General features: G+C 48.7%; 1 protein-coding gene across 1 annotated transcript in view; it reads right to left on the bottom strand.

Moving 5' to 3' along the window:
• Positions 1-23,342, bottom strand: part of AQR (aquarius intron-binding spliceosomal factor) — a 79,170-nt gene that overhangs the window by 53,789 nt on the left and 2,039 nt on the right. Inside the window, exons 2-13 of the mRNA XM_069949289.1 lie at positions 12,901-12,957; positions 12,261-12,301; positions 10,539-10,574; positions 9,619-9,739; positions 8,961-9,104; positions 7,709-7,777; positions 7,507-7,607; positions 7,224-7,300; positions 6,948-7,012; positions 1,573-1,689; positions 1,379-1,492; positions 943-1,046 (exon numbers count right to left, since the gene is read on the bottom strand). Coding sequence (XP_069805390.1) covers positions 943-1,046; positions 1,379-1,492; positions 1,573-1,689; positions 6,948-7,012; positions 7,224-7,300; positions 7,507-7,607; positions 7,709-7,777; positions 8,961-9,104; positions 9,619-9,739; positions 10,539-10,574; positions 12,261-12,301; positions 12,901-12,957 — 1,046 coding nt within the window. The remainder of the gene's footprint in view (positions 1-942; positions 1,047-1,378; positions 1,493-1,572; positions 1,690-6,947; positions 7,013-7,223; positions 7,301-7,506; positions 7,608-7,708; positions 7,778-8,960; positions 9,105-9,618; positions 9,740-10,538; positions 10,575-12,260; positions 12,302-12,900; positions 12,958-23,342) is intronic.

A 23,342-nucleotide genomic window follows, 5' to 3' on the forward strand; every position in this document is an offset into this window, starting at 1 on the left:
TCCCCGATTCCAGTGCCGTGTCCCAGATTGCGCCGCTCCCAGTCCACGCTGTCTGGTCACTGATGGCCACTGACTGGCTGAGCGGACTTGAAATGTCACGTCTCAAGTACCTGCAGAGACCAGGAAGCGGCCGGGAAGTGAGGACCAGGAGCGGCGCATTCGGAACACAGCGCTGAAAACGGGGAGGTAAGGGGACGTCATTGCCCTCATCCACCTCCTCCCCGGCCATAGGTAAAAAGCCCCTCAGCCCAGAGAACCCCTTTAACAGCAGATGTGATATAAAGCAAGTTTGCCATTTACATACTTTTTTTTTCCGTTATGAAAAACAAGGAACTTCCGGTTTCCGGACTTTTTTCCCCTCAAAAAACAGGAAACAGTCAGAAACCAGGAAGTCCAGTGTTTCCCGGGCCATCTGAGCGCTCACAGAGAGAAGGCAGTCATGTGACTGATGGACACATTAAGCCGTGACTCTCTGTACTGGCCGGAATTCCTGAGTTTAGTCTGGGTTTTTTTTACCAGCACAAGTCAGAAAATCTGCCTTCAGGGGACTGGACCTGGATTTCTGGTAAGTTCAGCTTTGTTTTATAGCATGATAACAATGAAAAAAATAATGAATGTAAATTGCAAACTTGCTTTATATCACATCTAGTGTTGATTTAGATTTTGAAAGTTATTACCACAGTGACACTTTAAATATTAGAGATGACTGAACCTTGAGCACGTTCAGATTCATCCGATCTCCAAACACTCAGCATTTGAATACCAGTGGCTGGAAAAGTTCAATGCAGCTCTAGGGAGTCCTGGATAACATAGATACAGCCATAGACATTGCCGAGCATTCGGGTTCAGATAAACCAGATCGAGCTAGGGGTTCACTTATCTCTATTAAATATCAATAAACTAAAGCATGTGCTATTAAATACCCTGATATTGTTTACTTACCTCAGTGACCCAAAGCACTTTACAAGGGACTCTCGAGTATCCACAGCTGCCACATTGGAAAGAGCAAAATTGTACAGCTCTGGGAAGTGAGCAAAAGCCGCTCTCTGTGTGGACAAATGTGTGAATGAGGACAGGTAGCAGTGCATGAATTTTTGTTCTACAAGTAAATTTTGTATGATTTACGTCATATTAATGAAAAAATGTTTTTTTAAAAGCACGGCCTAGAATGATACAAATACTCCGTATTACAACTCCAATGAAAGATCGCTATAAAAGAGAGACCACAATAGAAAAGCATGCTTCCTGTCGATTGACATGGCGCATACAGTTTTTAAATCACATAATCTCTCTGAACTAACATACATTAATAGCGGTATAGACTGAGGCTACTGAGCTAGCTTCAGGTAACCCCTAGACATAGACAACTTAGACCTACCTGCAGTGAGGTGATACGATCATAATGAATTGTAGTCATCTCATTCTCGGTGAGAGCATTTCCCGTCTGGTCATTGATTTCAAAGCCAGTGTAAAATTTTAACATGTCCAGGAGCTATAAAGGGAAGTTAGATTGTTAAAAACATGTTTAAAAAAAAATATAAAACTTTATTTCCCATAAACAACACAAGTTACCTGAGAAAACAAGTGTCCTTCTTGCTCTCTCTTACAGAGGTTGGATAAGTAGCAATGAACAACAAGGTGGGCGTCATCCAGCACTGTATTAAACCAGCGGCGCGTAGGAAGTAAAGCCTAAGGAGTGGAAATTGAATTAGTAACTATTCCTCGGGTTATGTCTACAACTTATATCTAACATGAACATAATATAGTGGAAAAGCGTTTCACATGCCAAGATAATATAGTTTAAAGCAACTCTGTACCCACAATCTGCCCCCCCCAAACCACTTGTACCTTCAGATAGCTGCTTTTAATCCAAGATCTGTCCTGGGGTCCGTTCGGCAGGGGATGCAGTTATTTTCATGAAAACAACTTTTAATCCTGCAGCGCTGTGTCTAACGGCCGGGGCTTACATTTGTATATGCATTAGGCTGGCACACCCTCTCTGTCCTTCCTCCCCACCCTCCTCATCATTAGGAATGCTCCAGGCAGATTGCTTCCTATTCCCCACCTGTTTGTATAATGAACATGGGCTGGATCGTTAATACACCTGTGCAAAGCTCAAACAGCAGTAAATGTTCCTGGATCATTCCTAATGATGAGGAGGGTGGGGAGGAAGGACGGAGAGGGTGTGCCAGCCTAATGCATATACAAATGTAAGCCCTGGCCGTTAGACACAGCGCTGCTGGATTAAAAGTCGTTTTTATGACAATAATTGCATCCCCTGCCGTACGGACCCCATGACAGATCTTGGATTAAAAGCAGCTATCTGAAGGTACAAGTGGTTTGGGGGGGGACAGATTATGGGTACAGGTAGGGCTGGGCGATATGGGCAAAAAATAAAATCTCGATTTTTTAAAATTTTTTGACGATTCTCGATTTAAATCTCGATTTTTTTCCTTTTTTGCTAAATAAACAGAACATTTTCTCCCTGCAGCATCAGATACTATTTTAATATTTTAGACAACAACTGTATTGATTTCCAGTGTAACAGAGGCCCCATATAGTATAGGAAATCATGTTTGTGCCTCCATCTACGTAGGGTGTAGTAGTGGAGGTATAGTGGATAGGGGGTGTAGGAGTGGAGGTATAGATGAGGGGTGACTGGGGTAAAACTGAAGGGGACTGGGGTGACACTAAAGGGGACTGGGGTGACACTAAAGGGGACTGGGGTGACACTAAAGGGGACTGGGGTGACACTAAAGGGGACTGGGGTGACACTAAAGGGGACTGGGGGACACTAAAGGGGACTGGGGGACACTAAAGGGGACTGGGGGACACTAAAGGGGACTGGGGGACACTAAAGGGGACGGGGGGACACTAAAGGGGACTGGGGGACACTAAAGGGGACTGGGGGACACTAAAGGGGACTGGGGGACACTAAAGGGGACTGGGGGACACTAAAGGGGACTGGGGGACACTAAAGGGGACTGGGGGACACTAAAGGGGACTGGGGGACACTAAAGGGGACTGGGGGACACTAAAGGGGACTGGGGGACACTAAAGGGGACTGGGGGACACTAAAGGGGACTGGGGGACACTAAAGGGGACTGGGGGACACTAAAGGGGACTGGGGGACACTAAAGGGGACTGGGGGACACTAAAGGGGACTGGGGGACACTAAAGGGGACTGGGGGACACTAAAGGGGACTGGGGGACACTAAAGGGGACTGGGGGACACTAAAGGGGACTGGGGGACACTAAAGGGGACTGGGGGACACTAAAGGGGACTGGGGGACACTAAAGGGGACTGGGGGACACTAAAGGGGACTGGGGGACACTAAAGGGGACTGGGGGACACTAAAGGGGACTGGGGGACACTAAAGGGGACTGGGGGACACTAAAGGGGACTGGGGGACACTAAAGGGGACTGGGGGACACTAAAGGGGACTGGGGGACACTAAAGGGGACTGGGGGACACTAAAGGGGACTGGGGGACACTAAAGGGGACTGGGGGACACTAAAGGGGACTGGGGGACACTAAAGGGGACTGGGGGACACTAAAGGGGACTGGGGGACACTAAAGGGGACTGGGGGACACTAAAGGGGACTGGGGGACACTAAAGGGGACTGGGGGACACTAAAGGGGACTGGGGGACACTAAAGGGGACTGGGGGACACTAAAGGGGACTGGGGGACACTAAAGGGGACTGGGGGACACTAAAGGGGACTGGGGGACACTAAAGGGGACTGGGGGACACTAAAGGGGACTGGGGGACACTAAAGGGGACTGGGGGACACTAAAGGGGACTGGGGGACACTAAAGGGGACTGGGGGACACTAAAGGGGACTGGGGGACACTAAAGGGGACTGGGGGACACTAAAGGGGACTGGGGGACACTAAAGGGGACTGGGGGACACTAAAGGGGACTGGGGGGACACTAAAGGGGACTGGGGGACACTAAAGGGGACTGGGGGACACTAAAGGGGACTGGGGGACACTAAAGGGGACTGGGGGACACTAAAGGGGACTGGGGGACACTAAAGGGGACTGGGGGACACTAAAGGGGACTGGGGGACACTAAAGGGGACTGGGGGACACTAAAGGGGACTGGGGGACACTAAAGGGGACTGGGGGACACTAAAGGGGACTGGGGGACACTAAAGGGGACTGGGGGACACTAAAGGGGACTGGGGGACACTAAAGGGGACTGGGGGACACTAAAGGGGACACTAAAGGGGACTGGGGGACACTAAAGGGGACTGGGGGACACTAAAGGGGACTGGGGGACACTAAAGGGGACTGGGGGACACTAAAGGGGACTGGGGGACACTAAAGGGGACTGGGGGACACTAAAGGGGACTGGGGGACACTAAAGGGGACTGGGGCACACTAAAGGGGACTGGGGGACACTAAAGGGGACTGGGGGACACTAACGGGGACTGGGGGACACTAAAGGGGACTGGGGGACACTAAAGGGGACTGGGGGACACTAAAGGGGACTGGGGGACACTAAAGGGGACTGGGGGACACTAAAGGGGACTGGGGGACACTAAAGGGGACTGGGGGACACTAAAGGGGACTGGGGGACACTAAAGGGGACTGGGGGACACTAAAGGGGACTGGGGGGACACTAAAGGGGACTGGGGGACACTAAAGGGGACTGGGGTGACACTGGGGGACACTAAAGGGGACTGGGGGACACTAAAGGGGACTGGGGTGACCCTGGGGGACTGGAGGGACAATGGGGGACACTAAAGGGGACTGGGGTGACACTAAAGGGGACTGGGGTGACACTAAAGGGGACTGGGGTGACACTAAAGGGGACTGGGGTGACACTAAAGGGGACTGGGGTGACACTAAAGGGGACTGGGGTGACACTAAAGGGGACTGGGGTGACACTAAAGGGGACTGGGGTGACACTAAAGGGGACTGGGGTGACACTGGGGGACACTAAAGGGGACTGGGGGACACTAAAGGGGACTGGGGGACACTAAAGGGGACTGGGGGACACTAAAGGGGACTGGGGGACACTAAAGGGGACTGGGGGACACTAAAGGGGACTGGGGTGACCCTGGGGGACTGGAGGGACAATGGGGGACACTAAAGGGGACTGGGGTGACACTAAAGGGGACTGGGGTGACACTAAAGGGGACTGGGGTGACACTAAAGGGGACTGGGGTGACACTAAAGGGGACTGGGGTGACACTGGGGGACACTAAAGGGGACTGGGGTGACACTGGGGGACACTAAAGGGGACTGGGGTGACACTAAAGGGGACTGGGGTGACACTGGGGGACACTAAAGGGGACTGGGGTGACACTAAAGGGGACTGGGGTGACACTAAAGGGGACTGGGGTGACACTAAAGGGGACTGGGGTGACACTAAAGGGGACTGGGGGGACACTGGGGGGACACTGAGGGGACTGGGGGGACACTGAGGGGACTGGGGGGGACACTGAGGGGACTGGGGGGGACACTGAGGGGACTGGGGGGGACACTGAGGGAACAATGAGGGGACTGGGGGGACACACTGAAGGGGACTGGGGGGGACACACTGAAGGGGACTGGGGGGGACACACTGAAGGGGACTGGGGGGGACACACTGAAGAGGACGGGGGGGACACTGAGGGAACAATGAGGGGACGGGGGGACACTGAAGGGGACTCGGGGGGGACACTGAGGGGACTGGGGGGACACTGAGGGGACTGGGGGGGGGACACACTGAAGGGGACTGGGGGGGACACACTGAAGGGGACTGGGGGGGACACACTGAAGGGGACTGGGGGGGACACTGAAGGGGACTGGGGGGGACACACTGAAGGGGACTGGGGGGGGACACTGAAGGGGACGGGGGGGGGGGGACACTGAAGGGGACTGGGGGGGGGACACTGAAGGGGACGGGGGGGGGACACTGAGGGAACAATGAGGGGATTGGGGGGACACTGAGGGGACTGGGGGGTGACTGGTGCAGCTGGAGGTGATTGGAGCAGGAGGGCACATACATCTCCTCCTCCTCTCACCTCCACACACACGCTCTCCTCCCGGCCAGATATGGAGGTCCCGGGTCTGTGGAGGAGGAGGCCGCAGGGACTACAGTAGGTGGTGATCGCATAGCTGCGGGTCACGGAGCTATACAACGGGAACGGGGGTCTGCACCGAGCCCGCCGATCCCGCTGTATAGCTCCAGGACGAGCAGCGCCGCGATCACCACCTACTGTAGTCCCTGCGGCCTCCTCCTCCACAGACCCGGGACCTCCATATCTGGCCGGGAGGGGAGTGGGACGCTCAGTGGAGGGGGCGGGGGCAGATCAGCGGCGGCGCTGTCAGTGGCTGGAGGCCGCCGGCACTGCACCGCCCCTCTCCAGCCTGGCCACCCAGCATCTTCTCCCCGCTCACCCACATCGCCCCTCTACAGCTCTCCCGCCGGACCGCACCGCAACCCCCCTTCTCTCAGCTCCTCCCCGGCACCGCAGCCCGAAATGATTTTTTGTGAAAATCGAATTTACGATTTTCACAAAAAATCAAATCGATTTCAACGTTCTGGACGATTAATCGAATTAATTCGATTAATCGCCCAGCCCTAGGTACAGGTACAGGTTCTATTCAAAAATCTCAAGTCTTCCCACACTTATCAGCTGCTGTATGTCACAGTGGTCTCTGCTGACATCTCTGGCCCAGACAGGAACTGTCCAGAGCAGGAGAGGTTTTCTATGGGGATTCGCATAGAAAGCCTCTCCTCCTCTAGCCATACCATAATATTTCCAGTGTTTTACAAGTGTGGCATGCAAAACGCTTTCATTGCACGTAAGGAAATAGTGCATTAAGTATTTTTACTTTTACATTTTTATTACCCTAAATTTTAGTGATTGGTTCCCTTTCAACAAAAAAAAAAATAATAATAATAATAACAATAATAACAACAATAATAACAATAATAATCACACTATACCTCGAGGTCAATCATGAGCTCAATAAAACGCTCACAGTAATGTATTTTATCCATGGAGATGGGACCTAAAGAACGAAAAGAAATCTTATTTTAGACATCATTATCATATACCCCAAACTAATAAAAGCTTAGAAAAACAATATACAAATAACCTCTGTACGGCACTAAAAAGAAGTCCGCAATCTAAGGTTTTCTAGTTTTAAGCAAAAAAAATGCATCATCACTGTATAATGGAAAATCATTTGGTTAAAAGGAAAAATAAGTGTGGACAGATACCTGTTGCTGCGATTGACTGAAGCACAGACAGGAACCTTTGTATAAGGTGCCATAAAAACTCTCTTTCCAGGGTCGCTCTGCAATGTAGATGTGAGGAAAGCATAGGGAAAGTTAAATGAGTAGTCCGCTTTCGTGTAGGTGTATACCAGAAGCATCACTATTACATATACAGATCACAGCAGCACTCCTTATGAAAGAAGCATACAAGGAAAAGGCTATTGCTGGCCTAAACAAGAACGTAACAAATTAGAGGCTTCTTGGTAAAGTTGATGTATTTACGTACAGCTCACGCGCCTTTTTATCCATTTTCTCATCTGATTTCTTAATAAGGTTCCAGAACTTTTTCAGCTTTGTTGTTTTCTTCAATTCCTGCTCCAGTCGAGCCTACAGATGTAAGACACCATTAGGAAATGACCCGATCACATCACTAAACACAGTTTGAGTCAAAACGCAAAAACAACATAATGACTTCCCCCAACACTTACAGGTCGCAAGCAGATCCACATAGGCAGGGAAATCAATTGCTGGATCTGTCCACGGATCAAATCAACTTCCTGCAAACGGACACAAGGTTATCAGAAAATGTACTATTCGACAACAGGGAGCACAGCACATAAGCGATTATAGGTTTGTCAACAATGCCTTTACCTAAGCGAAAAACATAAGAAGATAAGGTCTGTGGCCCAGTAGGCAACTAGCTTTTACCCCATTGGTGGTCAGTGGGCCATGGAGAAGTTGCAGCAGATTGCCCTGCTGACGTGTAGCCCCACTCCTGGATGGTTTTATAACTATGTTTCCACTGTAATGTGGCAATGTTTCTATAGGAATCATACATCATTGTAATTGGAGTATGTACATCTAACATGTTTTCCGGTTCTTCATTTCGTATAATGCAGCAATTCTCGATTTCAGTGCTCAGGCCTCACCAACAGGTCATGTTTTGAGGATATCCCATACAAAAAAAACATCTGAGAATACCTGATGAGTATAATAATATCCCCTGTGATAATACTAAGGGAACTCTCAAAACATGACCCGTTAGTGGCTATGAGTACTGGAGTTGAGAAGCGCTCGTATAGTGCATCTTGCTTATATAGGGGGAAATATAACAAGCATTATGCCGGGTTTTTAAACATAAAGAAGTCAAAAAGTTTGTGCCTGAATTTAAGTCCCACTGCAAAACACAGGGCTCATGCTGTGTTACAATGTCCCTACAGTGTTACCCCTCACCCCCTTCCTGATCTGACCTTGGCCATGGAGAAAGAACTGAACCCTGGGCAGCACAGTTGTGGAGGAGAGTATTGTGCACAGGTCCCATTAAAGAGGTACTCTGATGACGCGTCCCCCATTCCGGCCCCCCTCTGCCGCGTCATCAGCTGCTCAGCCGCAATTGGCTGAGCTTAGTTATGCTCAGCCAATCGTGGCTGAGCAGCTGATGACACCGCAGAGGGGGGGCTGGCATGAAGGAGGGCTGGTGCGGTCCGGCCGGCCTTCTGAAGACTACGTCATTGTCCCCAAGATGGCAGCCGGGGTTGACACGAATCAGGTATGTATAGTGCACTGCACTTCCGGGGTTGGGGGGGGGGGACACGGGGAAGGGGACCATTCACTAACATAACATACCCTACAAAGTTGTATAACTTTGTAATGTCTGTTATTTTGTGAATAATTGCTTAGCGCCGCACTACTCCTTTAAGTACACACACACACTTTAAATAAGAAAATGCAGACAAGTACCAGACTGTTGAAGCAGTGATCCAAGAACAGAAGCAAGATTGTGCGCTCGTGCAAGGAGAAGTTATTCTCCGATTCTTCAGCCACAGATGCCTCTCTGATACATTGGAAGAAATAAGGGAACTGCTCCGGCTTCTTCTTGAAGGTCTGAAAATTATAGATCGAAAATGTTTTTCAAAGAAAGTAAACCAAACAATAAAGACAGTGAAAACCAATGTGGAGCCACACAGGCAAAGTATACAAGCTCAAGCTTTATTTACCAAGTAAGGCTGCATTCACATCACATACGTAGGGGAATATATTGGCACAGGGCAGAGTAGTATACCAGTGTTCCGTGTTGATGGATTTCAATGGACCAATCATAATCTACTAGTGTCAATGTTCAGCGCATTGCCAAGCATATACTATTTGTTTTGCAGAACTCAAGAGTTCAGAGATGGGCCACATATTATGTAATAAAACATAAGCCAAGCCATAATATATCACTGAATTAGGATGGAGGGGTTGCTCATTCTCCTGATTGATGTGGGGTTTCTAACTGATCAAAACTTTTGACGTGTTCCTGTTACATGTCAAAAGTTTTTCTTACTGACGGTGCCCTTTTAACTGCGCTGTATATCTTCCTAAGTGAAACAAATGCCAAAACCTTTACAATCCTTACCTCCCAGGCGGGGACATTCTCTCGAAATTTCTCATTTACCATACAGCAAATGGACATAAGGTAAGCTTTACTTGAAACTTCCGGTGAATAATTCAGCCAAAGATAATTTTCCAAGTACTGACTGTTTTAAATGAAAAAAAAAAGTAGTTTAGGAATCCATATGAACACAATATTATTCATTATCTCTGGCAGCACCTCTACAGGGAGTATAGAAAAATTACACTGTACAGCATGATAGCTGGATTTCACTATTCACTTCAGTCATTTAGATCAAATCTGCTGAGGATCTGCAGCATAAAATCTGCTGCGATACGGTGTGTGTGAAGCTACCCTAAGGCTATGTTCGCACTGCGCAAAACAGCGGCCGTTGTTTTACATGTTCCTGTGGCCGATAATGCCATATTGGCTGCATGAACATTATTTAAAGCCACCTCAATTCTGCTGGCCGTATGGGTGTGCCTGGAAATCAATTAACCATTGATTTCTATGCACAGCACAGCCGACATGAAAACCACACAGTGTGTGAGCTGTCAATTATTTCCGTCCGTTGTTTGCATTAATTTCAATGCTGCACATTTTTTTATGACAAGAACAGACGTTGTTTTAATCAGCACCAACAGCCGCTCGTCATTAAAAAAAATACATTGCATTTATGCATAAGCTGGGAGAAAAGCTACCGCATACTTCAAAATAGTTTTAAAGTACTCGTCTCCAAAAGCAGCTATTCTGTCCCATTACTGAGTGCAGAGCAGAATTTGATGGCTGAATTGGTTTGATATAAGCAACAAGATCACTTTTCCTTTAAGATATTACTTAATATCACAATAAACTGCAACTAAATGAGACGCGGTCGTCTCAATCTTATACTGTGTTACCACTGTATTCATATACATATAGGCAAAGCAATTGTTCTTTCTCACCTGAACTCTAATAGCATGATCTTCCTTATAGCAAATCTGTAATATAAAAAAAAAGTATTTATACACGCACAGACTTATAAGAAACTGGCCATATACATTAATGTCCACTGATCCCAACAACTATGTAATGTTTATAGGGGTCTTTGACTCCCCTAATGGCAGACGTTAGAGGAGAGATGTTAAAGTGACTCTGTGCCCACAATCTCCCCCCCCCCCCTCCAAACCACTTGTACCTTCGATAAGCTGCTTTAAATCCAAGACATGTTCTGGGGTCCATTCGGCAGGTGATGCAGTTATTGTCCTAAAAAACAACTTTTAAAGGGTTTATCCAGCGCTACAAAAACATGGCCACTTTCCCCCTACTGTTCCTCCAGTTTGGGTGGGGTTTTGAAACTCAGTTCCATTGAAGTAAATGGAGCTTAATTGCAAACTGCACCTGAACTGGAGACAACAGTGGGGGGAAAAGTGGCCATGTTTTTGTAGCGCTGGATAACCCCTTTAAACTTGCAGTCCTGTGTCAAACTGGCGTGGCCTAGAATATCTGTGCCCTAACTTTGCACCACCCCTCCGTCCCTCCTCCCCACACTCATCATTAGGAATGCCACTGGCAGGATTTTTTCTATTCCTCTGCAGCGAACACTGCACAGGTGCCTTAACGATCCAGCCCATGTGCAGTGTTCTCTCAGCTGATAAAACTGAGAAAATCTGCCTGGAGCATTCCTAATGATGAGGAGGAATGGAGACACTCTAAGGGTACAAACCCACACACCGTATACACAGCAGATACGCAACAAATAAGCAGCAAATACGCAGCAGATTTGTTGGTGCAGATTTGATGCTGTGTTCAGTTATTTAGATCTAATCTGCTGCGTATTTGCTGCGTGTTTGCTGCGTATTTGCTGCGTATCGCAGCAGTAAATACGCTGCTTATACGGTGTGTGGGTTTATACCCTAATGGTGCGTTTACACAGACAGATTTATCTGACAGATTTCTAAAGGTCATAAAGGAAAGACTGATTTATCCTCTTTTCAGATCCATTCCTGGCTTTGGCTTAAAAAATCTGTCAGATAAATCTGTCTGTGTAAACGCACCATAAGCCACGCCAATTTGACACAGGGCTGCAAGTTTAAAAGTTATTTTTTAGGCCAATAACCATCACATGCTAAACGGACCCCAGGACAGATCTTAAATTAAAAGCAGCTATCGGAAAGTACAAGTGACTTTGGGTGGGCAGATTGTGGGTACAGAGTCACTTTAAGATGGATTTTAACATACCTGAGTCTTGCTTTCTCAAAAGAGATAAATTGATGTCAAAGGTGTCTAGCAGTGGCTTATTTCCTTCTCTCTATTCAGAAGATAAGCCCCAGTGGCCCGAGCTTTGTGTATATGTGCGTTAAGGCGAGGGGAGAAAATTTGTTATTTGGGCAAAAGCTACCTAAAGCTGGCCTTACATATAGTTTGATGAACTAACTGATTTCGAAATGAATGAGGCCTCACAACTTCCCCGACCCGCTTGCTTCCAGGCAGATAAACTGTCACCAGAGGTGTCTACTAGCGTCTTTCTCATCTAGTGAATACGTGTCTGCTCAGCTAAGCCAAGTGTGCATGTAGGGGGATCAGAAGTACTAGTTGTCACCTAAGGGAACTTAATTCAACCACTAAATATAAAAAGTATGGCCAGCTTTGGACTAGTGAAGAATAAACAAAACAAATGCACTTACCGAGACTTGAGAATCTCCTTAGTATATATATCTTCTATAACCTGAGAAATAAACACATGAATAAGAATTAATGGGGCTATCCCAGACTAAATATAAACATAGTTCATTTCCTGCAAAACAGCACCACCCCAATCCTCAGGTTGTGTGTGGTATTTCAATTCAGCTCCATTCACTTCAATAGAACCGAGCAGCAAAACCCACGCCCAAACTGAGAACAGGAAAGGTGCGGTTTTTGAAAGTGGCCATGTTTTTCTAAGGCCTAACACAAGGTGTTCAGCCTATGAACACATCCCATGTGTTGCCCATATGTCACGGACTGAATACATACCTGTAAAAGGGACCCACAGCATCGTATTGAGCTATGATGCAATGAGCTATCGAAAAACTAGAACAACACTCAGCAAATGACAAGTTGTTAGGCTAGGTTCACATTTGTGTCACGTATTCTGTTCAGCAGCAGCAAACACAGCAAAACAGTCTACTGCATGACTGACACCAATGAAGCCTGACAGACCCTATTCTTTTTAATTGGGTCCATCAAGTTTTCACCTGGTGTTCATCATTTCTTTAGGCCTCCAATGAAGCATCAGACACAGATGTGAATGAAGCCTTGAGAGATTTCTGGTGCAAATAATCTTACCTTATAATCAAAAGGCAGTTTCTTCTTAGAATGTGGAGCCCAATAGGATTTGGCCAGCTGAAAGGTAGAAGAAATACATATTTCATGAAAAGGTCTGCAATAAACAACCTATTTCCATATTTCTTATTGATGTATATGTAAATATTAGGAGGTTCCCTGTATAATCCATCTCTATTAGCCAGGCCGGAAATAAAGCAGTGCTTTCAGCTGAACACTGTGTAAGGGTCCATTTACACAGAAAGATTATCTGACAGATTATCTGCCAAAGATCTGAAGCCAAAGCCAGAAATGGATTTGAAAAGAGGAGAAAGCTCAGGCTTTCTTTTATGACCTAACCTCTGTTTATAGTCTGTTTCTGGCTTTGGCTTCAAATCTTTGTCAGATAAACTTTCTATGTAAATGGACCCTAAGGCCCTGTTCACATGCAGAAAGGTTATTCTTCAGCATAAGATATCTGCACATAATCCCTCATGTATTAGTACAGGTTATACAGCTAATACAAAAAGAGTAAAGAAATCCACGATCAGAGATGAGACTTAAGCTAAAATGGGCACTGTCACTACACAGGGACATGTCAGAGGTTTTGTTTTACTGACGGGTGTTGCAATGTGTTTTTATTGTATACATTTTGAAAAAACAATAAAAATTTTAAGTAGGGGAAAAAAGAAATTGACGGTTAGGGACCCGATTTTCTGAAACAATCACAGATCAGAATGAGCTGGGAAAAAGTGTGCGGGTCGTACAAATCTCCGCCCAGGCAGCTCCATTATAAGGGCCCTTTTACACGGAAAGATTATCTGACAGATTATCTGCCAAAGATTTGAAGCCAAAACCAGGAATGGATTTGAAAAGAGGAGAAATCTCAGGCTTTCCTTTATTACCTTATCTCTGTTTATAGTCCATTCCTGGCTTTGGCTTCAAATCTTTGGCAGATAATCTGTCAGATAATCTTTCCGTGTAAAAGGGCCCTAAGTCTATGCTACCACCTGGATGGAGATGATTGACAGCAGAAAAGTGCAGCGTGCTGAAACAGAGTGATCCCCACTCCCTCTACTGATCTCAGCAGTAAGATCCCCCCACACACGAAAGATTTGACAGGTCCCTGTGACATGTCAATAAGTTACTTTTGATGACAGGTACGCTTAACCCCTTAAGGACAGAGCCTGAAATGGCCTTAATGACAGAGACAAATTTTATGAATATGACCAGTGTCACTTTATTCATTATAACTTCGGGATGCTTTTACCTATCCGGCTGATTCTGAGATTGTTTTCTCGTGACATATTGTACTTTACATTTCTGGTAAATTGGAGTCGATACTCATAACGAATCTTTATGAAAAAACCCCAAATAACGTGAAAAAATGCATTTTTCCTACTTTTAAACTTTTTTGCTTATACAGAAAGTGGTTATACCACATAAATTATATATTAAATAGCATTAGCAACATGTCTACTTTATGTTGGCGGCATTTATTAAACGATCTTTCATTTTTTATAGACAATAGAAAGCTTAAAACATTAGCAGTAAATGTCCAAATTTTCAGTAAAATTTCAAAATCAGATATTTTTAGGGACCTGTTCAGGTTTAAAGTGTATTTGAGAGGCCTGTATGTTAGAAAGCCCCACAAAGCACCCCATTTCGGAAACTGCACCCCCCACACTCTGCAAAAGCACATCCAGAAAGTTTTTTAACCCTTTAGGGGAGTCACAGAAATAAAAGCTAAGTGTGTAAGAAATTTGAAAATTTAAATTTTCTGTGCAGAAATTTTATTGTAATCCAATATTTTTCATAATTATAAACCCATTACCAGAGAAATGCACCCCAATAATTATTGCCCCGTTTCTGCAGTTTATAGAAATACCCCATATGTGGCCCTATTGCGCTATTTGACACAACCACAAGCCTCAGATATAAAGGAGCGCCTAGTGAATTTCAACGCCTCCGTTATATTTGGTCATTTCTGACTGTACCACTTCAGCTTGGCAGAGGCTCTGGGGTGCCAAAACCTAAAAAAACACCCCTAAAGGGACACCATTCAGAAAACTACACCCCTCAAGGAATGTAACAAGGGGTGCGGTGAGCATCTGGACCCCACAGGTGCTTCACAGATTTTCTGAACAATATGGCGTGAAAAAAGAAAAAATTATTTTTTACACTAAAACGTTGTTCTAGACTTCAATTTTTCATTTTCTTAAAGGGATAAGAGGAAAAAAAAGACACAAAATGTGTAGCGCAGTTTCTCCCGAGTACGGAAATACCCCACATGTGGCGATAAAGTGCCAAGGGGGCGCAGGACGAGCCTCCAAAGGGAAGGAGCGCCAATTGGCTTTTGGAAGCTGAATTTCACTGGAAAGGATTTCAAGGGCCACGTCGCATTTACAGAGCCCTCGTGCTGCCAAGACACTGGAAAACCCCCACAGTGACCCCATTCTGGAAACTACACCCCTCAAGGAATCTAACAAGGGGTGCAGTGAGCATATGGACCCCACTGGTGACGGGCACAAATGTGGAAAAATGTGACGTGAAAGGGAATATTTTCATTTTTTCACTTTCATGGCACAAATGTGCCCGTCATCAAGGGGTCCCTATCCTCACTGCACCCCTTGTTAGATTCCTTTAGGGTGTAGTTTCCAGAATGGGGTCACTTGTGGGTAGTGATGTCACGATACCAGAATTTTGAGTTCGATACCAATACTTGATTTTTTAGTTCGATACTCAATACCAGTTCGATACCTCGAAAAAAAATACAACCCCCCCCCCTTATAAGATCAGCACCCTCCTCTCCTGACATCCTCTGTGCTGCTGTGACCTCCCCATAGATCAGCACACTCCTCTCCTGACATCCTCTGTGCTGTTGTGACGTCCCCTATAGATCAGCACACTCCTCTCCTGACATCCTCTGTGCTGCTGTGACCTCCCCATAGATCAGCACACTCCTCTCCTGACATCCTCTGTGCTGCTGTGACCTCCTCTATAGATCAGCACACTCCTTTCCTGACATCCTCTGTGCTGCTGTGACCTCCCCTATAGATCACCACCCTCCTCTCCTGACATCCTCTGTGCTGCTGGGACGCTGTGACCTCCCCTATAAGATCAGACCCCTCCTCTCCTGACATCCTCTGTGCTGCTGTGACCTCCTCTATCGATCAGCACACTCCTCTCCTGACATCCTCTGTGCTGCTGTGACCTCCCCTATAAGATCAGCACCCTCATCTCCTGACATCCTCTGTGCTGCTGTGACCTCCCCTATAAGATCAGCACCCTCATCTCCTGACATCCTCTGTGCTGCTGTGACCTCCCCTATAAGATCAGCACCCTCATCTCCTGACATCCTTTGTGCTGCTGTGACCTCTCCTATAAGATCAGCCCCCTCCTCTCCTGACATCCTCTGAGCTGCTGGGACCCTGCGACCTCTCCTATAAGATCAGCCCCCTCCTCTCTTGACATCCTCTGTGCTGCTGTGACCTCCCTATAAGATCAGCACCCTCCTCTCCTGACATCCTCTGTGCTGCTGTGACCTCCCTATAAGATCAGCACCCTCCTCTCCTGACATTCTCTGTGCTGCTGTGACCTCCCCTATAAGATCAGCCCCCTCCTCTCCTGACATCCTCTGTGCTGCTGTGACCTCCCCTATAAGATCAGCCCCCTCCTCTCCTGACATCCTCTGTGCTGCTGTGACCTCCCCTATAAGATCAGCCCCCTCCTCTCCTGACATCCTCTGTGCTGCTGTGACCTCTCATAAGATCAGCACACTCCTTCCTCTCCTGACATCCTCTGTGCTGCTGTGACCTCCCCTATAGATCACCCCCCTCCTCTCCTGACATCCTCTGTGCTGCTGTGACCTCCCCTATAAGATCAGCCCCCTCCTCTCCTGACATCCTCTGTGCAGCAAGGGACCAAACATTGTGTTTATTGGGGACAGCATGGGGGGGGGCAGTAGTGGGCGGATTGACGGGGGGGGGATCCAGGTTGGGTGAACAGTCCAGGGTACATTTAATCAGCCACTGGGTACAGACTACAACCCCCACACTGCAGGGAGCTGGTGAAGGCTGCCAGGTCTGGACAGACGAGAGAGGGTTACTCTGCCTGGCAGGTCAGTTCCTGTCAGAGGGCAGGGGTTTAAGGGCAGGAATGTTAGGGGCACACTAGAGGGCAGGAATGTTAGGGGCACACTAGAGGGCAGGGATGTGGGGGGGGGGGGGGCACACCAGAGGGCAGGGATGTGGGGGGGGGGGCACACCAGAGGGCAGGGGTTTAAGGGCAGGAATGTTAGGGGCACACTAGAGGGCTGGGATGTGGTGGGGGGGGGGGGCACACCAGAGGGCAGGGATGTGGGGGGGGCACACTAGAGGGCAGGGATGTGGGGGGGCACACTAGAGGGCAGGGATGTGGGGGGGGGGGGCACACCAGAGGGCAGGGGTTTAAGGGCAGGAATGTTAGGGGCACACTAGAGGGCAGGGATGTGGGGGGGGGGCACACCAGAGGGCAGGGATGTGGGGGGGGGGGGCACACTAGAGGGCAGGGATAGGGGGGGGGGCACACCAGAGGGCAGGGATGTGGGGGGGGGGCACACTAGAGGGCAGGGATGTGTGGGGGGGGCACACTAGAGGGCAGGGATGTGTGGGGGGGGCACACTAGAGGGCAGGGATGTGGGGGGGGGGCACACTAGAGGGCAGGGATGTGTGGGGGGGGGGCACACCAGAGGGCAGGGATGTGGGGGGGGCACACTAGAGGGCAGGGATGTGGGGGGGGGGCACACTAGAGGGCAGGGATGTGGGGGGCACACCAGAGGGCAGGGATGTGGGGGGCACACCAGAGGGCAGGGATGTGGCTGGGGGGGGGGGGCACACCAGAGGGCAGGGATGTGGGGGGCACACCAGAGGGCAGGGATGTGGCTGGGGGGGGGCACACTAGAGGGCAGGGATGTGGCTGGGGGGGGGCACACTAGAGGGCAGGGATGTGGGGGGGGGGCACACTAGAGGGCAGGGATGTGGGGGGCACACCAGAGGGCAGGGATGTGGGGGGCACACCAGAGGGCAGGGATGTGGGGGGCACACCAGAGGGCAGGGATGTGGCTGGGGGGGGGGGCACACTAGAGGGCAGGGATGTGGGGGGGGGGCACACTAGAGGGCAGGGATGTGGGGGGGGGCACACCAGAGGGCAGGGATGTGGGGGGGGGCACACCAGAGGGCAGGGATGTGGGGGGCACACCAGAGGGCAGGGATGTGGGGGGGGGCACACTAGAGGGCAGGGATGTGGGGGGGGGCACACCAGAGGGCAGGGATGTTTGCAATGTCTGCACACATCCCCTGCTCTCACTCACTGCGGTACCACTCAAAGCATGAGGCTTGTCAAAGCAGAGGGGAGGGGGGATTTGTAAAGGGAGCTTAAGGTGGAACAGACAGCCTGAACCTCGGCCAGCAGGAAGATTAACCTTTGCTGCTGGCCAAGATTCAGGCGGTCTGTTCCACCTTAAATTAGCTCCCTTTACAAATCCCCCCTCCCCTCAGCTCCGGGAAGCTCCCAGCTGTCAGGTCTCCGTTCCTCCGTGCATATTCATGTGTGCACACTCAGGCCGGTCAGGAAGCGCAGCCACCGAGAGTGCACACATGAATATGCATAGGAACAGCTCTGCGGATGGACGGCTGCATGACAGGGGGGACAAGAGGCTGAGGTGTGACGGGCTGCGGGTGATTAGCAGCGGGGGTCTGTTACACATAGTAGCCGACCCCCACTGCTTCTGGAGAGGCTCAGGATGGGTCAGAGGCCGCTGTCAGTGTGACAGCCGCATCTGCACAGTTATATAGCCGGCACATGCGATCGCTGTGTGCCGGCTATAACTTCTCCCTGCAGTGAGCGGAGGAAGGGGCGGGCGGAGGAGGAGGAAGTGACGCCAGGGGGCAGAGGGCAGCACACAGAGAACATGGCCGGCGCTTAGCTAGCCGCCGGCCGTGTTCTCTGCTCTATACTTTATATTAAGCTGCGTTATTAGGCAGCTTAATATAAAGTATCGATACCAGGAAATCCTGGTACCGAATCGTTTTTTGGCCCGAAATATCGATAGTAGTATCGATATTTCGGTGCATCGTGCATCCCTACTTGTGGGGGGTTTCCAGTGTTTTGGCAGCACGAGGGCTCTGTAAATGCGACATGGCGTTCATCATCCATTCTAGACAAATCCAACCACCTTCGGAGGCTTGCCCTGCACCCACATGGCGCTTTATGTCCAGATGTGGGGTATTTACGGACTCGGGGGAAATTGCTCTACACACATTGTTTTTTTTTCCTCTTTTAACCCCTTGTGAAAATGATAAATTCAAGGCTAAACCAACATTATAGTGTAAAAAATGTAATATTTCATTTTCACGCCACATTGTTCCACATTTGTGCCCGTCACCAGTGGGGTCCATATGCCCACTACACCCCTTGTTACTTTCCCTGAGGGGTGTAGTTTCCATAATGGGGTCACTTGTGGGGGGTTTCAACTGTCTTGGCAACACAGGGGCCTTTTGAATGCAACATGGCCCCTCGAAATCCATTCCATCCAAATCCAGCCTTCAAAAACAAAATGGCGCTCCTTCCCTTCGGAGGCTTACCCTGCACCCGCATGGTGCTTTATGTCCACATGTGGGGTATTTTCGTACTCAGGGGAAATTGCGCTACACATTTAGTGTTTTTTTTTATCTTTTAGCCCCTTGTGAAAATGAAAAAATCATGACAAGATTAATGATTTAGAGTAAAAATTTTACAAAAATTACACTAAATGTTGGTCTAGCCTTGATTTTTTCCATTTCCACAAGGGGTTAAAAAAGAAAATGAACACAAAACGTGTAGGGTAGTTTCCCCTGAGTACGAAAATACCCCACATGTGGGCATAATGTGCCATATGGGCACAGGGCAAGTCACCAAAGGGACAGAGCGCCATTTAGAGGCTGGAATGGAGGATGGAGGCCATGTCGCAATTACAAAGCTCCTGTGCTGCCAGGACAGTAGAAACCCCCGACAAGTGACCCCATTCTGGAAACTACACCCCATAAGGAATCTAACAAGGGGTGCAGTGAGCATATGGACCCCACTGGTGACGGGCACTTACATAGAACATGTGCTGAGAAAATAAAAAATACCATTTTTTTCATTTTCACGTCCCAAATGTGGCCGTCACCAGGGGGCCATATCCCCGCTGCCCCCCTTGTTAGATTCCTTAAGGGGTGTAGTTTCCAGAATGGGGTCACTTGTGGGGGGTTTCTACTGTCCTGGCCGCACAGAGGCTTTGTAACTGCATCATGGCAAGTCTCTAATGGGAATGGCGGCCATACCTATTTAGCTGGGGAAAAGGGACAATTCTAATTTATTTGGGGGTATTAGGCCAATTATTAGTTTACAAGGTTGAAAATGACAGGTGTCCATCAAATTCAACCTGTGTTGATCCTTGTGAGGCAGACGACAGTAGCCTCATTACAGGGGAAAAATTCCTTCCCGACTCCATAATGGCGATCAGAATAATCCCCGGATCAACGTGACCCCTGAAATAGGAATAAGGGACAGAATTTAGATAATGTAGAACCCCAATGATGTGTGGTGCGCCTTGAAGCGATCCAGTATGCAGAGGCCCCTGTTACACCACACTCTGCACTTCTTCTGGGGTCTCCTGTTTTCCAGTGTGGGGGATGTCACCTGGAAAATGTTGCCCGGGGGCGATACGGGGTCCTTCATATCCAGAAGCGCTGGGTCCGCTCCATGGCTGCTAAATATTAGGGCACTATTACTACTTCTGATATGTTCGGATCGTGCCGCAAGCTACAGGGCAGCGAGGGACCGGAAGAGGGGGTGCTGGTATAAAGGTTATCCCCGTACAGGTGGTGACCTTTATCCAGCAGTGGGAAGATCAGTTCCCGGACGATCTTCCCACTTGTTCCGAGGAGGGGGGGGAGGGGGCATCTGGGGCTGGATTCGGGTGTCCCTTCCTACATACACTCTAAGGGTACGTGCGCACTGCGGAATCGCGACAGATAACCCTTCGTGCATTCCACAGCTGGCAACCACCGGCGGACTGATGCAGGCACGCGTCTCCATCCGTGTCATAGACTCCATTCTATGCACGGGCGGATTCCGCTCTCCGTCCAACGTGTTCATTCTTTGGATGGACGATGGAATCCGCCCATGCATAACATGGAGTCTATGACACGGGTGGAGACACGCGCCCGCATCAGTCTGCCGGCGGGTGCCAGCTGCGGAATGCACAAAGGGTTATCCTTCGCCATTCCGCAGTGTGCACGTACCCTAAATCTGTAAGTGTACCCTGAGGTACGCTCACAGAGTTTGGAGAATTTCATACCGTCATCTCTTATTGGGATGGTACTGGCGGAAAAGACGTGTCTGGGGGGCAGCGTACGCTACGCTACCCCCCAGACACGTCACTGGATGATGAGGAGGATGAGGATGAATGGAGGAACGAAGGATCCCCCCATTCATCCTCACTGGCTGTTTCGGTGTTGGAGGCAATAATAACGTATCCCTCTGACGCCGAAAACACCCTGGGGGTCATCTTTATACGGGGACTAGTATATGGGGTATGTAGTGGTGTAGTGTCAAACTTTATTCAATATAGTGTGGTGTAATGTAGTGTTTTTTACGTGTTTTTTTACAGTAAGTATAAAAAAAAACCTACGCCAACAAAGGAGTTGCTGATAAATGCCGCACTTATGTGCGGCACTTATCAGCAGACCGTGGCAGTAGAATATAGAAAAAAAAACACCCTACGCCAAAAAGGAGGAGATGCTGATCAACACTCAGCGGCGATAGGGTGCGGAAAATAGAAAAAATAAAAATGTGGAAAAAAAAACCAAAAACTTTTTCTACATTCTGAACATCCCTGTAGCTGCTGATAAGTGTATTACACATATCAGCCGCTAGAGGGCAGCAGAGCGCAAAATCCGGAAAAAGACGCGGCTGGAGACGAAAAAAGCCGATGGGGACCGCCGGAAATAGCCGAAGACCCGACGGAAAGACGGAGGACGCCGCGAACCAGGAAGACGCCGATCAGGACCCCGGGACAGGTGAGTAATGTACAAATACCTGCTCTGGACCCCTCAGCTACCTAGCTGAGGGGTCCAGAGCAGGTATTTACTATTTTTGTGGACTCTGATCGCCGTGCCGCCGGCCAGCCGTTCACGGCGATCGTGCCGGTGGCACCGTGACCACCATTACTTTTTACAGTAATGGCGGTCGGTGCCGTCATCGGACAGCAACGACCGTCATTTTTCCGGGTCATCGGGTCACCGATGACCCGGAAAGGTTCCGATCGCCGCTATTGGCTGATCTGAATTGATCAGCCAATAGCGGCGATCGTAAGCACGGGGGTGTTAATCACCCCCCGTGCCGAGAAGCTAAGAAGGCCTGCTATGATTTATAGCAGGCCATCTTCCCCGATCGCTGTGTGCGAACACACAGCGATCGGGGAAACATCAGGCGTAAATTTACGCCCTGATGCGTTAAGTACTAGGGCGCGAGGGCGTAAATTTACGCCTGATGTCGTTAAGGGGTTAAAGCATCAGCAGTGGATCCGTTCTGTCTGCTTTACTAAGCCTTTTTGTTTTTGCCCTGAGAAAAGTTCAAGTGTGTATCTACAGTATAAAGATGTCTGTTTGATAAAGGCTACTGCTATAGCAGAAACACTCCGATCAATTAGACACAGAATCATAATCCACCCAAGGGAGTAGCAGACAGGGGGATTTAAAGGGGAACTCCAAGTAGAGGTTAAAAAAAAATGAAACTTCTGCAGAAGCATAAAGCATTACTTACCTGTCTATCCCAGTTTTTAAACTACCTGGTTTAGCATTTCCCAGAATGCAATGCTTCCCTCAGCTGACCATCACAGTCCCCCACCCATCACAATCAGTAAAATTAGTGCAGCAGCTGCTTCTGGCCAGACAGAGATGGTGAATCAGTCAGGGGATTGGGTTATCCAGCCAAGCTTCCTGTGACATCCCCCCCTGTCTGCATCATCAGCAAACGCACACAATGTGAGACAGAGGCATGGAAGATTTGTCTCCTGGGGGGGGGAGAGCAGCAGGAGACAATGTGAATTGGCACATAGGCCATTTTTTTCACTTCCTGGATTTCTATCAGCTACCAGTGTGGCAGAACCGTACAGATACAGTAATACATTATATAGACACATCTATATAACTTTTAATGTACTTTTAATAAAAAAACAAGTTTTTCTTATCCAGAGTCCCCCTTTAGGGTGCCATTACACAGAGAGATTTATCTGACAGATTTTTGAAGCCAAAGCCAGGAACAGACTATAAACAGAGAACAGGTCATAAAGGAAAGACTGGGATCCATCCTCTTCTCAAATTGATTCCTGGTTCTGGCTTAAAAAAGCCGTATTTGCTCAGTGTAAACTGGGCTTAAGGATCAAATGCACTCTGGTTGTC

This window comes from Dendropsophus ebraccatus, chromosome 13 (assembly GCF_027789765.1).
Source record: "Dendropsophus ebraccatus isolate aDenEbr1 chromosome 13, aDenEbr1.pat, whole genome shotgun sequence".
Classification (NCBI taxonomy): Eukaryota; Metazoa; Chordata; class Amphibia; order Anura; family Hylidae; genus Dendropsophus; species Dendropsophus ebraccatus.